Genomic DNA, 15,408 nt, shown 5'->3' on the forward strand with positions numbered 1-15,408 from the left:
TGTGGAAGGTACTTTTGTCCTTCTGGGGTTTTTGAGACTCCATCCTGGTTGGTAATGAGCATTGGAACATATACAGCTGCGTCTTAGGGCATTTTTCCCAGGTGCCTTAGCTTCCCTGGCCTTTGAGTGATAAAGTTTACCTGATACAAGGAACAGATACCCTTTGGGAGGTCCTGCCTGGCCTGGACCCCTCTCTAAGAATGGCTCCCTGGCTTCTGGGTGAACTCCAAGACAAAAATCCATTAGCTGAATAGTCAGACTCTCTTTCTGGAATCTGAGGGCCATCCAGACTGGAATCAGTCAGTAGCAGGTATGTGGGCTTGGGTGCCTATGTCCAATGAGCACATGTGGGCTGAGGTCTGGAGAGAGGTGACTTGAATAAGCAGAGACCACAGGTTTAGGAGAATGTCATAAACGGGGGGAAGAGAGGGCAGTCATCTGCGTCCTCTGCCCCCATGAGTTCCAGTTGGGTCTGCTATGGGTACCAGGCCCAGTAGAGAGGCACGAACCAAACCTTAGCTGACACCAGTTTAGCTCCTCAAATTTTGCCTCCTAAGGGAGTTGGGACCCAGGAGGATGAATGTAAATCCAGAGGCATTTGCCGTGTCCAGAGAACATTTTTCCCAAGTATCTTGCTTCTTTATAAATAAATAAATAAATAAATAAATAAATAAATAAAAATGGAGAGGATTTTTACTCTAGAATAGATCTGTACTTCGTAAAAAGTGTTTTCCTAGAAGAACTGTCAAGGCTTAAACAATGCCCGGTATCCCCGTCGATTCTGAATTCAGGATGTACCAGCCCTAGGGTCTGAGGAACAAGGAGTTTGTCCAGAAATCTGATTTTACAGGTGAGAAGCATGAAGCCCAAAGAAGGGGTTCTTCCCTCCATCTTGTCCTGTTTTCTAATCGGAAAAATAAGGTTCCAGGACGGCAGTGAAGGTGAAGAGACCGAATGTCAGTGATTAGCGAGGTGCCTTAAACACGTGCCAACTTAAAATACACACACCCGTGCCGAGTGAGGAGTGAAGGGCTGCGCTCCCGCCGGCGCTCCCTCGGGCGCCCCCCTGCACCTCTTCCCGCGCCGCCGCCTCCCGCGCTCGGCCTCACCGCCCCGCGGTCCTTGCCCCTCTCCCGGCGGAAGCCCGACCCCGCCGCCAAGGCCAGCGCGCTCCGCCCCGCCCCGGCCCCGCCAGCCGCCTCCGGGGCCGCCCGCGCCGCGGACCCGGTAATCGCCCCCCCACCCCAACCCCCGGCCCGGGCAGCTCCTCCAGCTCCTTGGGCCCCGGCCGGCCGATCCCCGGACTTGGGGGAGGGGAAGGGAGGGGAACGGAGGGGAGGGGCCCGGGAGGGGAGGGGAGGAGCCCCAAGGAGCCTGCGTCTCGGCGGCCGAGCTCCCCGCACACTGGCCGGCGGCGGGGCCCCTGCCCGCGTTCGCTTCCGGCGATCGCGGCGCCCTCCCCGGGAGGGGGGGGGCGGTCCTCCGTGGCGGCTTATGTGCGCTCTTGAACTCGCGGTTGACTTTACCTCGTGGCTTGTCCGCCTCGCCACCCCTTCCGTAACCTCTTAGCGGCGGCGCTCTGCCCGCGCTCGGAGGAACCTGGGCAGGTCCAGGGTTTCCGAGGCTTTGCGCGGTCTGTAGGGTTTCTGCAGTACCCGGGAGCCCGAAACTGAGAAGTCCAACGTGTTTGCAGAGGCTGGGAGCGTGCCTTATCCTGCGGGCCTTATCAAAACCTCCTTCCCTGGCCCAGGGCCTGGTTCCCCGGAGGACCTGGTTCCCCGGGGACCTGAAGCCCGGGCCTTCTTGAGACCGCTGGGGGCCTCCGCCCCTGAAGGGATCTGTGTGAGATCAGTGGCCAGTTGCTCAGGCCCTCAGCTCCAGGCCCTCAGGCCCTCTTGCCCTGCCCCACTTTTTGTCAGAAATTTTATTTACCTGCTGGCCCTTCCTGAAATGTTTCCTGGCCTTGGGTCTTTAAAACCAGAGCTCCTGGAATCACCTCCAGGGGCCAGAGAAAGGTATTCAGAGCTCAAGCTCAGCTCCTGGACCTGGCACCTGGCTCCTGGAAACCTAACTGAGGGGCGCTGGGACCAGAGTTAGGCCTTGGGAGTCCTGAGCCCACACAGGACCAGTTAGCCTTGGCTAGACTGTCTTAAGGGTAGCTTGCCTGCGCTTCTAACGATTCTAGGATTAGGCTGAGAGGTAGGGCACTGGTTCTCAACTAGCATGACCAAACCGTTCTAGTCTGTCTGGCATTGATGGGTTTTCTTGGGACATGGGACTTTCAGTTCTGAAACTGGGAAAGTCCCGAGCAGAGTGGGACAAGTTGGTTACTGTCTTCTTAATCCTCACTGCACAGTAACATCACCCATGGAGCCTCTCATATAGAGGTTCTAATCTCATTGATCCTGGGAGGATCCCAGATAGGAATACTTTCTTTAAAGCACCCAAGCTGGGGCACCTGGGTGGCTCAGTGGGTTAAAGTACCTGCCTTTGGCTCAGGTCATGGTCCCGGGGTCCTGGGATCGAGTCAGGCATCAGGCTCTCTGCTCAGCAGGGAGCTTGCTTCCCTCTCTCTCTGCCAGTCTCTGCCTACTTGTGATCTCTGTCTGTCAAATAAATAAAATCTTAAAAAAAAAAAAAAGCTCCCAAGTTAATTCTAACAAACAACCAGAGTGAGGACCACTAGGTTATAGGCAACATTGCTGTATAACTGTCAAAAGTAGTTACTTTTTGAACAGAAGTGGACCCAGTTATCTCTCAAAAGGGTGCCTGACCAACTGCGGTGGTCCTCTCTTTATGAAGAGGGCTGTCAAAATGGCGGTTGCCTTATTGCTATGATCTTTTCCCAGTTCCCTTATTCCTTCACAGTGAGGACCAGACTTTCTCCTTTCCTGACATAACTTGGCAACCCCTTTCCCAAGGTCAGTGAATTGGCCTCATTTTGACTGGAGAGGTCACGATTTGGACTGTCCCAGAGGAAGCTGGCTTGAGACTCGACAGGGCTCCAGTCTCTCAGGCTGGGATGCTTACCCCATGAGTGGTGGTCCAAGGGCTAGCTGAGGGTGCGTGTACACTTCAGCTTTTTCCTGTGGGGTACTGAGCTTGGAGATCAGGTGCCTCTGGGACTGTTCCCTCTGCAGGCCACCAGGATCATGTGGTACGTCAGCACTAGGGGGATGGCCCCACGGGTCGACTTTGAGGGGGCCCTCTTCTCTGGCTATGCTCCCGATGGAGGTCTTTTCATGCCTGAGGAGCTCCCACAGTTGGACATAGAGACCCTGCGTCAGTGGAGCTCGCTCTCCTACCCCAGTCTGGTAAAGGAGCTGTGCACCCTCTTCATTGGTCCTGAGCTCATTCCACGAGATGTCTTAAACGGTGAGCATCCCCAGCCTCCCTACTCTCTCACCTCATTCCCCTGCCAGTCCAGCCCCCACCAGAGCTGTGAATCCATCCCTTAACCCCTAGGAAGTTTCTAATGCTATTTCCCAAATGTTGGAGTTTTTTCCCCCAGATTCTAGAATCCCAGAAATGGCGATATTCCCAGAAAGTTTATCCATTCCACTATCCATCTCCAATGAGATGAATGCCATGGTGATCTGCAGAGAATGTTTTCCTTTAGTTTATTTTTCAAAAACCTCTTTAAGGCTAGAGACTTCACCAACATCCTGAGATGCTTGAATGTTGGGCTGTTTCCTACCTGTGTATAAAACATGTGGACCCTCAGATGACTGTTTCCTTGAATGGTAATTCCAGAAGGGACTTGGAGAGTGTCCTGGACCAACTCCTCTCAAGCTGGAATATGCCCATCGATTTCCCTGGGGATCCTGTTAAAAATGCAGATTCTGATTCAGTAGGTCTGGGGTGGGCCTGAGACTCTACATTCTGACCAGTAATACTATAATACTAGTGCTGCTGGTGATAGTGCTGCTAGTATATCACTGGTGTTATCACTGCTAGTGATAATACTAGTGCTGCTGGTCCATGGGCCAGACATGGGAACGAATCCACAATGTGGTAGTAAGAGTTCAGGGCTGGAAGAAGAGGACCACTCAGGAATGTGGTCTGATGGCACTGTTGGCATTGCCCGAGCTCTTATTAGAGTTCTCTGCCTTCCTCAGACCTTCTGAACCAAGATCTGCATTTTAAGGTCCCAGGTAATTGGTTTGTCAGTTAAAGTTTGAGAAGCACTACCCAAGATGGACCTGCCTTAGGCAGGATTATATGTAAACCAACCCCAGGCTTTGGTATCACAGGTGTGAAATTTAGTGCAGCAAAAACGAACATCTGGCTTTAGGAAGGAACATTAGAAGAGATGAGACATGGATCCGTTTGTTGCACAGTTGTTGAATTGAACCTCAGCTGGCGTGCATGCCCACAAGACATCCAAATGATGACGTTTATAAAGTGAAAGATGGAAGTCTTAGACTATTTCTCTTCTCTGGGGGTCATCACTCAGGAATCTACGAACAGTGTGGTTCATGTTTTCAGACTTTTGCCTAGGATTCAGTAATTCTATTCATCTATAGTCTCCTTTGGGGTAAACGTTTCCGGTCTCGTATTGGGTAGCAGGAGAAACTTGACCTTCAAAAGCGTAAAGAGACGGGGTGGGGTTGGAGGGAGAACCGGAGAACCTGAGGCCAAGCTCGGGCCTTCCCCCGCTGTCCCACCCCTCTCCCCGCACAGATCTGATCAACAGAGCCTTCCACAGATTCCGCCACAGAGAGGTGGTCCATCTGTCCAGACTGAGGAATGGGCTGAACGTGTTGGAGCTGTGGCACGGGGCCACATACGCATTTAAGGACTTGTCCCTGGGCTGCACAGCGCAGTTCCTGCAGTACTTTCTGGAGAAGAAGGAGAAGCACGTCACCGTGGTTGTAGGTGTGTGTCGTGGGCACGAGGGCCGAGCCCCATAGGCACCCTGACATGCCAGTGTCTACCACAGGGTGCTCCGCATGGATGGCTCGAGGAGCATGTGTGACTGGTTCTTCTAGAGCAGGGTTTGTCACCCTCTCCTGTGCCGTGGACCCCTTTGTCAGTCTGGTGGAGGCTACGGAACCTTCTCAGAATAATATTTTAAGTACCCAAGATATGTAAGATTATATGGTACCCAGTTCACAGATGCCTTGGTGTCTGTCCCCTGGTCTCTAGGAGGTGAGTGGACCCCAGATTAAGTACGAGGTTTCAGCTCTCCAGATATCTGAAGTAGACATTGCCTCTTGTGGCAGGGCTGCTTTAGGGACCCTTCTTTCCTTTTCCATCGCCCCTGTTGTACAGGGAGGGTTATTTTTTCTTCCTATCCAGGAACATCTGGGGACACAGGGAGTGCTGCCATTGAGAGTGTTCAAGGAGCAAAGAACGTGGACATCATCGTTCTGCTGCCCCAGGGCCACTGCACGAAGATCCAAGAGCTCCAGATGACCACGGTGCTGAGGGAGAACGTCCACGTGTTCGGAGGTGAGAGCTGGGATGGAGGCTCCAGGGAAAGCGTGGCTGCCTCGAGGGCGTCTGTTTTGGGAGAGGGGCTGGAGTACAACTGGCCAGTTGATGAGTTGACCATCCTTCCTCCTGCCTTTTCTCTGTCCCTCCCTTCCTTCATCAGTCATGAGGTTGGCCTTGGTTTAGCTCTGGGTAAGCTCTTGGCAACACAGTTTCAGAAGCTATTGAAGGTGACAAATGCACAAACTGTTACTGACGGTATAACCCAAGAAGTGGTGGTTGAACACCAAACCCCAAAGAAGGCCACTTCTGTGTGGGTTCACCCTACTGGTGCCATATATTCAGGCCACCGCCAGACCCACCGCCCGAGCCACGTGACTGGGGTTTTGTTCCAGGGCCCTGAACTTCAGCGGACACAGACATTCAATAATAATTTTAAAAGAACATGCCCTTACATGGTAACAGCTCATGTCCTCCCTTATGGTCGAGAAACTACTCAGTCAGGCATTTGGTTAGCAGGTGTAGGAAACTACTCAGTAGTACCTACTGGGCATCTGTTCTGTAGAAATTGAGACTCTAGAAGGACAGAGGGAGCTTGAGGGGAGCCGTACATGCTTATTTCCACTTTTCACACCTAGCTAGAACCCAGGTAATCCCAATGTAGGGGTGGGGGTATGAGGAGTAGGGGGTCTTGGTGAGGTTTTGTACACTGTGGTCCTGGAAAAGCTGTCCAGGAGACCTGGCCTGGCTCAGTCACTCACTTAGCAGGAGAGCAGTTGGTGGCAGGAGACATTCCTCCTACACCTCGCCCAGGCTCCTGGTATGACCCCTCAGAGGGTGCTTTTCATAGAACACGGGTTTCGTCAAGGAGCAAAAGCATAGGGCAAACAGACCTTACTCATGGGGGTAGCATGAAGGTCTTTTGTCCATGAGTTCAAAAGTAAGCCCAAAGCCCCTTCTACTCCTTTCTTTAATAAGCACCTACACGTTCCAGTGAAAAGTTCTGGGTTTAGCTAATGCAGGTGTTGGAAAATCTCACATGTCCCTTAGCATTGATTGTTGCCCATATTTGGCTGCATTTTCCTGCACTCATTGCAAAATTTGGATGTGTGATATCTGGGCTCCCAAGGGTCCCTATTATGCCCTAAGCACTACGATTGCTAGTTATAGATCTAGGACTATTTTTGCCTAGAATCGAAGCAGAGAATAACATTTTGTACATCTGTCCTGCCACCTACTCCCTTCTCGCCTTATACCAGGTATTGGAAGGCTTTTACGTGAGGACTTGTGTGTAAGCTCCGTTCCTGACCATGGAGCAGAGAACAGTGCCCATTTGCAAAATAGTAGGAGAAATGTAGATGGTGATGGGTGCCCTATGTCATAAATGTTTTCTTGCTGGAGCCCAAGGGACATTTCTGTTTTATCCATGTTCTGAGCTTCAAGAAAATAAGACAACGGACTTTACATAAATTAATTTTTGTTCCTAAATAGACCTGTTCAGGTCATTCCTTTCCTTTCTGGAATCTTCTGACCTGGTTTCTAGGAGGATGGGGGTTTGTTCCGGAGCTAAGAGTGGACATGTCTTTTCCCTTAGGCCAGGGAGCTCAGGGAGTAGGGATGGGTCACCTGGATGGTTGTATGTTGGACACTGAGGTTTTTAAAAGACATTAATTTCCATATATATTTTATACTTGGTTCTTCTTAAGCACAGAATAATGAGCAAGTGCTAGTTATACATTATTTAGGATATTTTTGGCTGGAAGTAACAGAAAATCTAACTCTGACCAGCTTGAACAAGAGTATTTTCCAGCTTATGTAACTGGAATAGTTACATAAGTCCCCGAATGGGTTCCCGAAGAGTCGGTTCAGTGACTCAGCCGTCCCTCAGCAGAGACCCAGGTTATTTGCGTTCTCTGCTCTGCCTTCCCAATCCTACGGCTCATCTCCCTCATGGCTTATGATGCTTACTTCAGGTAACTAAGTCTCTCTTCCTGGGGCTCCGTCTTAAGAGCAGTGAATCTTTTCCTAGAACCCCAGCAAACGTCCCGCTGGTGTGTGGATCTGGGGTCAGCCCCATGGCCGCATTGCTGCTCAACAGTGCGAAGTGGAATGAGTAACAACCTTGGGGCTTACTCTGGCACTTCCTGCAGTAAATCTTACCCCTGTCTTTCGAGTTGGGATCAAGTTTGGTGGAGAAATAGACCCAGATGTCAGATAAGAGATCAATATTGGCTTGGTGGCTAGTTGGACTGGACTGAGGAGGGCAAGTTGGACTAGTAGCAAACTCACCCGGAAGTTGATCCAGTAATTCATCCATAAATTAAACTGTGCCCACACCCAGCTCAGGGAGGAAAGGTCAATGCCAGCTTACCTACCACGTGGGAGCAGAGAGCAGAATGCTTCTCTTTGATCTAACTGAGAGAAGGGCAGAGCATATGAGAACAGAGAGTCTGTACCCCCAAGTCCTGGTAGAGGACTGAGGAGTAAAGAAAAGGTTGGCCTCTTGCCCCATCATAGCCTCAGAAACCATCTCTCCTTGTTTCTGGATAGTGGGGCTAGCGGGCACAGACTCCAGGGAGGAGGCCTTTTCCCAACATCCCAGAAGGTTGACAGTTTATGTCTAATACTATGTAATGGTAGAAATGTTGGAAGTAGGACCTCAAGAATATGAGACATGGTTTCTTTCCTTGAGTTGCTTAATTTCATGTCTAGAAAGCCAGGCCATGACATGGGAGAGCAGAAACCAAGGCTGAGTGAAGGTCCCGGCTGGGTGGGCCCAATGTGGGGAGGGCCTGCTGGCAGACAAGTGCTGACTGGGGGTTCTCCGTGCTCCTGATAGCTCCCCTCCCCTCTCTCTCCTGACAGTGGAGGGCAACAGCGATGAGCTGGATGAGCCAATCAAGGCTGTGTTTGCTGACGTGGCTTTTGTCAAGAAGCACAATCTGATGAGTCTGAATTCCATCAACTGGTCCCGGGTCCTCGTGCAAATTGCCCACCACTTCTTCGCTTATTTCCAGTGCGCGCCATCCTTGGACACCCACCCCCTGCCCCCCGTAGAGGTGGTTGTGCCAACAGGGGCTGCCGGTAATCTAGCAGGTAAGGAGGCCCCTGGGCAGAGATGGGCTTTCCAGAAAAATACCCGTAGCCCTCGTCCTCCCAGCTGCCCTTCGGCTGCAACTGTGAGGAGAAAGTTTGAGTCCTCGCTCTGAAGGTGACAGGCAACCACACAGGAGAAGCCCCCAGCAAACCTCCCCATCACTCCCTGGGAAGACAGCTCGGCCGCTTGCTGCAGGAGGGAAGGACGGGCTAACCCCCCTCAGGAGAGTGTGGAGAGATGTGGTCAAGGTTCAGCTGCTCTGCTGGCCTGCCAGGGCCTGCTTCCAGAGAGGTGGACTTTGCTCCCGGCCTCAGCCAGCGGCCTGCTGTGAGAGCAGCCAGCACAACATGTTCCCACCCCAGAGTCCCTACCCAGAGACCTCGTGAGGTGGAAGGAGGTCTGGCCCCAGCAGAATGGCCCTGGGGGCAGTCCCTTAGACCCAGCCGCTCAGCTGTAAAAGCAATACTGGATAGCTTATCGTATCTCTCAGGGCTCCCGTGAAGTGCAAGTAGGATCCTTCACGTGTGGGCATGAACTTTGCAAGGGTGCTGCGCTGTGCTTCTGCGTGGCCATGAAACCACCTTCTAGAATAAGAATAAACATGTCTCCAGCACTTCCTATGCATCAGGCAGCCCTCCACGTGCTTTCCACCGATCAGGATCAGCTTACTTAATGCTCACACGCATCTGTGAGGACGGTACTGCTGTCTCCACTTAATGAAGAGGAAGTGGAGGCACAGGGAAGTTAGCCAGCCGGCCCCTGCCTACACTCCGGTCGGGGAAACAGCCAGGATGACCACTCCTCCAGAGCCTGCGTCCTCGTGAGCTTCTGAGGCTGCCTCCTCCCCGGCATGACCATTTCGGAGGGTTCTGTAGGGGGCATTGCTTCTGATGGGTGCCAAGGAGGGCTTCAGTGAGACCGCAGAAGCAGCTCAGTGGTCCGGGGCTTCCTGACTTCTTGCACTCCCACGGAATTGGGACCGTCTTCACCACCCACGGTGGTGAGGCCCACTGAGCTCCCCATTTGCATCAGCCTCCCGTGGATAGTGCCACCTGCACGCATCCCAGGGCCTGCCACAGTGGCTGGCACGAAACAGACGTTTGCAGAGAGTGCTCCCGTCCCTCTCTCCTCCATCAGAAACCGGCTGTCGAAATTTAAGTCCCGGGTCCTGGGGAGCGTCCCTTTCTCCTCCGCCATACACAGAGAGCGTGATGTGTACAGGCGGATGAAGGGGAAAAAAAGAATGTGAAAGTGCTTTTTGCAAAAGGCAGAGTGACATTGGGGTGGGGGCTGGTGATCCCCAACTCAACGACCCACCAGAGAGGAACCATTCATGGAAGTAGGTAAAACCTTCCTAAGTGACTACCTTTACGGACTCTCCCTCTCCCAGGGTGAGGAATTCCTTGTTTGTTCCATGCAAACAGGAGCTGCTGGCTGGGTGGGCCGAGGGCGCTGGAGGAACAGGGTGTCCAGAGGGGCCTCTGCTAGGAGGCTGAGTCGGGGGCTAGAGCATGTGCCACCCAGCAGTCTTGGGGTGGGTCATTTCAACTTCCCAGAACCTTCATTTTCTCTTCTGCAAGTGATAGCAAGCAGGTGTGCCTGGTGTGTATGTATGTAAGGAGCGGGGGAGACATATGGAGGTGGAGAAGAGTATCAGGATGGTAGCATCTCCTCTTCTTTCCTGGTTCTGTGTGTGTGTGTGTGAGCTTTATTGTTATATAGTATAACTCATAATTTTATATATACATGCATATATATACACATACTATACAATTCACCTGTTTAAAGTATACAACTGAATAGTTTTTAGTATGTCAGATTTGTGCAACCGTCCCCACAGTCAGTTTCAGAACATTTCCATCACATTGGAAAGAAACCGTGTTCCCTCTAGCAGTGACTCCCCATTTCCCCGCATCTCCCCAGCTCTAGGCAACCACCGATCTATTTTGTCTCTATCAATTTGGCTATTCTGGACATTTTGTAGAAATAGAATCATACAATAAGTGACCTTTTTTAGCTTCTTTCACTTACTGTTTTCAAGTTTCATCGACATTGTAATCAGTACTTGGTTCCTTTCTGTGGCTGAAAATAGTCCATTGTACGCAAACACCACCTCTGTTTATCCATTTATTGTTATTGGACATTTGGATTGCTTCAGTTTCGTAACTATTATAAACAATGCTGCTGTAAATGTTGGTGTCTAAGTTTTCATGTGGACCTGTATTTTCATTTCTCTTGAGTATGTATACCTGGGAGTAGAATTTCTGGGTCACAGAAAAAAAAAGTCATAACTTTTTGAGGAACGGTCAGACATTTCCAAAGCAGCTGCACCATTTTGTATTCCCATCATTTGATATTCCCATCCCAACGCAACATATGAGGGTTTTAATTTCTCCATAGCCCCACCAACGCTTTGATTCTAGCCATCCGAATGGACACGCGATGGTATGTCCCTGTGACTTCGGTTTCTAGTTCCCTGATGTTGAGTATCTTTTATGTTCTCACTGGCCATGTGTATCTCTTCTGGAGAAATGTTTGTCTCAGTCTTTTGCTCATTTTTAAATGGGGATATTCATGTTTTTATTGTTGAGCTGTAAGAGTTATTTACATGTTCTGTATGCCAGTCCTTTATCAGATACAAGATCTGCAAATATTCTTTCCCATTCCGTGAGCTGCCTTTTCATTTTCTTGATAGTATCCTTTGAAGCACAAATCAAAATCTTCAAGGAACACCAAAGTTTCTTAATTTTGATGAAATCCAATTTATCTAAATTTCCTTTTATTTCTTGTATTTCGGGCATCATGTCTGAGAAAGCTTTGGTCCTCTCCTCTCTCGTCTTAAGCTGGGTGCCTTGCTCAGAAGATGGGCCTGCCCCTCCACCTGGTCGTGGCTGTGAACCGCAATGACATCATCCACAGGACCGTGCAGCGGGGAGACTTCTCTCTGTCCAAGGCCGTCGAACTGACCTTGGCTTCAGCTATGGACATTCAGGTAGGACCTGTGGGAAAGTGTGTTCTTGGCCCAGGTGTTGACTGGGTGGGATGGACAAGGGCTGAGGTCCGTGTGGTCCTGGCACCCTGCCTTCCTGCCCAGGTGCCCTACAACATGGAGAGGATCTTCTGGCTGCTGTCGGGCTCTGACAGCCAGGGGACAAGAGCCCTCATGGAGCAGTTTGAAAGGACCCAAAGCACGAGTCTACCCAAGGAACTGCATGACAAGGTCAGTCACCACCCAGGCACCACAGAGAAAGCTAAGGGTGCAGCCATGAAACCCAACTTGGGTTTGGAGATCTGGTTAAGGGAAGAGGGCACCTGTTTCTTAAGCACCTGTGATGAGGCAGGCACCTCTGCAGTCACTTTCTATGGATTAATTTATTAATGAGGAGACGCAGTAGAGAGCATTGGTTTAGAGACAGGGCCCGTTTCTTAAACTCTGTGCCTCAGTTTCCTCATACGTAAAGTGGGGCTTATGAGAATGCCTACCACTGTTGAAGACTGAAGTCAAATAATGCCCATGAAGCACTTTGTATACTGCCTGGAAATATAGGGCTTGGTACATTAGCTATTATTATTTCTATTTATTGTTGTTGATTTTCACCAGTAGCAACAATTGGCAACATTATTCTCTTGAGCTGTCTTTTTAAAAGGAAAAGGAGAAATGTTATTTCTTCAGAGTGATAGGAATCTAGTTGGGAAGGGTTGCTTTTATCTTATCTTATTTTATTTTATTTTATTTTATTTATCTTTGAGAGATAGAGTGTGCGTGTGAGTGGACAGGGGTTGGGGGAAAACAGAGGCAGAAGGAGAGAAAGAATCTTAAACAGGCTCCATACTCAGCACGAAGCCTGAAGCAGGGCTTGATCTCACGACCCTGAGATAATGACATGAGCCAAAGTTAAGAGTTGGACCCTTAACTGACTGAGCCACCCAGGTGCCCTCGTTGCTTTTATTTTAATGCAACCTGGTGATGACCCACTTATTTTGCTTAAGAAGAAGGATTTTGTATGTTAACATTGCTTTTAATTTTCTCTACCACATCCCACCAGGTCCAGGGATCAGGATCTCATAACTCACACCAGCTCTCATCGTTACGAAGTTCTGTATGTTGAGCTGGGATCTCCTCCTTTCAACTGAACTATGCATGGGGGAGCCGTGTGATTCCCATATTTGAAGAGAATTTTCATTTCTCTGCTGAGTCTTCCCTATTCCTTTAGCCGTCCCTTATGTGACCTAATTTCACCTAGTTACCTAGCCAATGACTGTCTTAAAGGTTGTTTCCAGAACTGAATATAGTTCTCTGGGCTTAGCTACCCATGCACACCAGAGTAGAATTTGGATGTTTCCTGTGACGCACCTTGCCTTCGTTGGGGCTGCTATAACAAAGTAGAGACTGAGTTGGCTATAACCAATAGACATCTATCACTCACAGTTCCGGACGCCGGAAGTCTGAGATCAGGGTGCCAGCATGGTTGGGTTCTGGTGGAAGCAACTTCCATGGAAATGGTGGACAGTCAGTGTGTTGTCATAGCCTCACATGGTGGAAGGGCATGCAGCTGGCTCTCCGGCCTCTTCTTATAAAGACACTAATTCCATTCATGAGGGCGCCCCCCCCCCACCAATGACCTCCCCAAAGTCCCACCTTCTGACACCATCACACTGGGATTCAGTTTTTCACATATGAATTTGGGTGGGGTGGGGGGACACAAACATTCAGACCATAACACAAAGATCAACTAACTCGGTTAATGGTTCATTCTCCTCATGTAAATGAGGAGCTCCAGGAGCATAGTCACCAGATCCCACCTTGCTTCATTCTCTCCCTGGCTGTACAAGACTGTCCATCTGCTGGAACAGCTGTCACTCACTCCTTCCTTCCTTCCTTCCTTCTTTCCTTCCTTCCTTCCTTCATTCAACATGTCTCCTGTAACCAGGAACCATGCTACGTGCTAGAGATAAACAAAAATAGAGAAAACACATTCTCTGTCCACCATAAACCCTAATGGGACAGGTAGCTGTACAAATGATTTATGACACTTGTGGTCTCTGCTGTAGGCATATATAGGCGGGGTGATGGGCACATCGATAGCACACAATAAATTTTCAGAGAATGATCCAATCAACCCTCCCCACTGAAGGGGCAGTGGGAAGGGAGTCTTCCCCTATCTGCAGGTTGCAAGGAGGCTTCCTGGAGGAGGTGTGACCTGGGCTGGGTGGGAGCTCACTGGGAGGTGTTTTTGCACCCACTGGAAGGGTGTGTACCAATGACAGGGCACCAGGAATGTTTGAATGCCCTTAACCTTCTGTGTTTTGTCCGTTTGTTGAACAAGACTATATAGAAACTTGCTAATTCATGAGCTAATCTGAGCTAAATTTATGGACCTGAAACTCAAAGAATCCTTCCCCCAAGCTGAGGGAAGCAACTTAAAACTGGGAAACACGGGAACCAGATTTTTCTCTGAGCTGAAGTTGAGCAACTTAGTCTGGAGATTCTTTCTGAGTGGTGTTGGCTGCCTGTGTTATGTAGTGCCTTTTGGGTCGCTTTTCTGGGTACCTCCTGGACCCTGATTCCCACCCCTCTGACCCTGGGACCTGTCAGCTTTCAGAGGCCATGACGTCAGAGTCAGTGTCGGATGAGGCCATCACCCGGACCATGAGTCGCTGTTGGGAGGAGAACCAGTACCTGCTGTGCCCTCACTCGGCTGTGGCCGTGAGTTACCATTACCAGCAGACCAACCGGCAGCAGCCCAGGTACGGGCCGTGGATGCCTGGGTCACCGGGGTACTCTGGCTTTTGGGGGGCCCTCTTCTTCCCTAAGCAGGGGAGGCAGGAATCTGCACAATAGCTTTCATGAGCAGGAGCTGTGCCCTGAGAACTGTGGTCCCGGAGGAGGGTGTGTGACAGCCCTCTGGGGGGCAGCCATGGAGAGGTGGTGGTTGAGCTGGGTCTCCCACAAAGAGGAACAGTTTCCCTGGCAGTGTCTGCAGAGATGAGTTCAAGGTACCCAACATCTGCCTCTTTCTCTCTCTTCCTTTCTTCTCTGTGCACCCTACGCCCCCTGTTCCTTCTCCTCTCCCCTCCTTGCCCCGTCCTTTCCACATGTCTCTGTCTGGTCTCTGGCCTGCCCTCCTGTTCCCACCTGCCCCACCCCACAGCCTTCCCCGGTGCTGTCTGGCCCCCGCCTCTGCAGCCAAGTTCCCAGAAGCTGTCCTGGCTGCCGGGCTGACCCCAGAGACCCCCGCGGAGATCCTGGCCCTGGAGTTCAAGGAGACGCGCTGCACCCCGATGCGGAAGGGTGACGACTGGACGCTGATGCTTCGGAACACCATTGAGGGCCTGAGCTGGCAGCAGAGGGCTCATTCCTGAGTGCTCTGGAATAGCCTGGCTGGATTTGACTTGAGTCAAGTTGCTCTGTTGCTCTTGTATCAGGGTCCCCTGTTCTGTGAACCCAGGGCGGGTGTCCCAGCACCACTAAATAAAGTCGAAGTGCCTCCATTTCCGTGGGTATCTCCATAACTACGCCGCCCCAGAGAAGTCACACTGTCCGTTCCTCTGAGACTAGGACTCCCCCTCTCCCCTCTCCGTGCCTTCCACCTTGCCTCTGGGACACTGTCCTTTGACGAGTCGTGGTTCCTGCACATTGTTGACTGTGGAGTTGTCCCTCATCAGCCCGGATGGACATAAGGGCTCCTGATTCTGGCAAAATCATCAACAGTAGCTTTCCTAAGACTTTTATTCCCTTCTACCCTGTTTTATGGTTTTCCACATTAAACATTACCTCCTCATCTTGAAGCTTCTTGAAGACAAGAACCCCTGTTTAACACAATGGGCTGAAACATTTTGGGTTGGCCCCTATTGATCAAAACATTTTTAAAATT

At 50.7% G+C, this 15,408-nt stretch overlaps 1 protein-coding gene across 3 annotated transcripts; it reads left to right on the forward strand.

Annotated features, from left to right (window-relative positions):
* The first annotated feature begins 1,010 nt into the window (after positions 1-1,010).
* Positions 1,011-15,025, forward strand: THNSL2 (threonine synthase like 2). Of its 3 annotated transcripts, none has more exons than XM_080814233.1 (10): positions 1,028-1,227; positions 3,141-3,375; positions 4,684-4,878; positions 5,302-5,454; positions 8,302-8,532; positions 11,377-11,525; positions 11,628-11,753; positions 12,580-12,633; positions 14,130-14,281; positions 14,686-15,025. In XM_080814233.1, the coding sequence occupies exons 2-10, from the start codon at positions 3,153-3,155 to the stop codon at positions 14,894-14,896; spliced, it is 1,494 nt and encodes a 497-aa protein (XP_080670359.1). In that variant the 5' UTR covers positions 1,028-1,227; positions 3,141-3,152; the 3' UTR covers positions 14,897-15,025. The 3 variants fall into 3 exon arrangements, with proteins under 3 accessions (XP_080670361.1, XP_080670359.1, XP_080670360.1); XM_080814234.1 differs by lacking the exon at positions 1,028-1,227 and adding an exon at positions 1,934-2,015; XM_080814235.1 differs by lacking the exon at positions 12,580-12,633 and having other exon boundaries at positions 1,011-1,227.
* Positions 15,026-15,408: the final 383 nt, after the last annotated feature.

The sequence above is a fragment of the Martes martes genome (assembly GCF_963455335.1).
Source record: "Martes martes genome assembly, chromosome: 9".
NCBI classification, from domain to species: Eukaryota; Metazoa; Chordata; class Mammalia; order Carnivora; family Mustelidae; genus Martes; species Martes martes.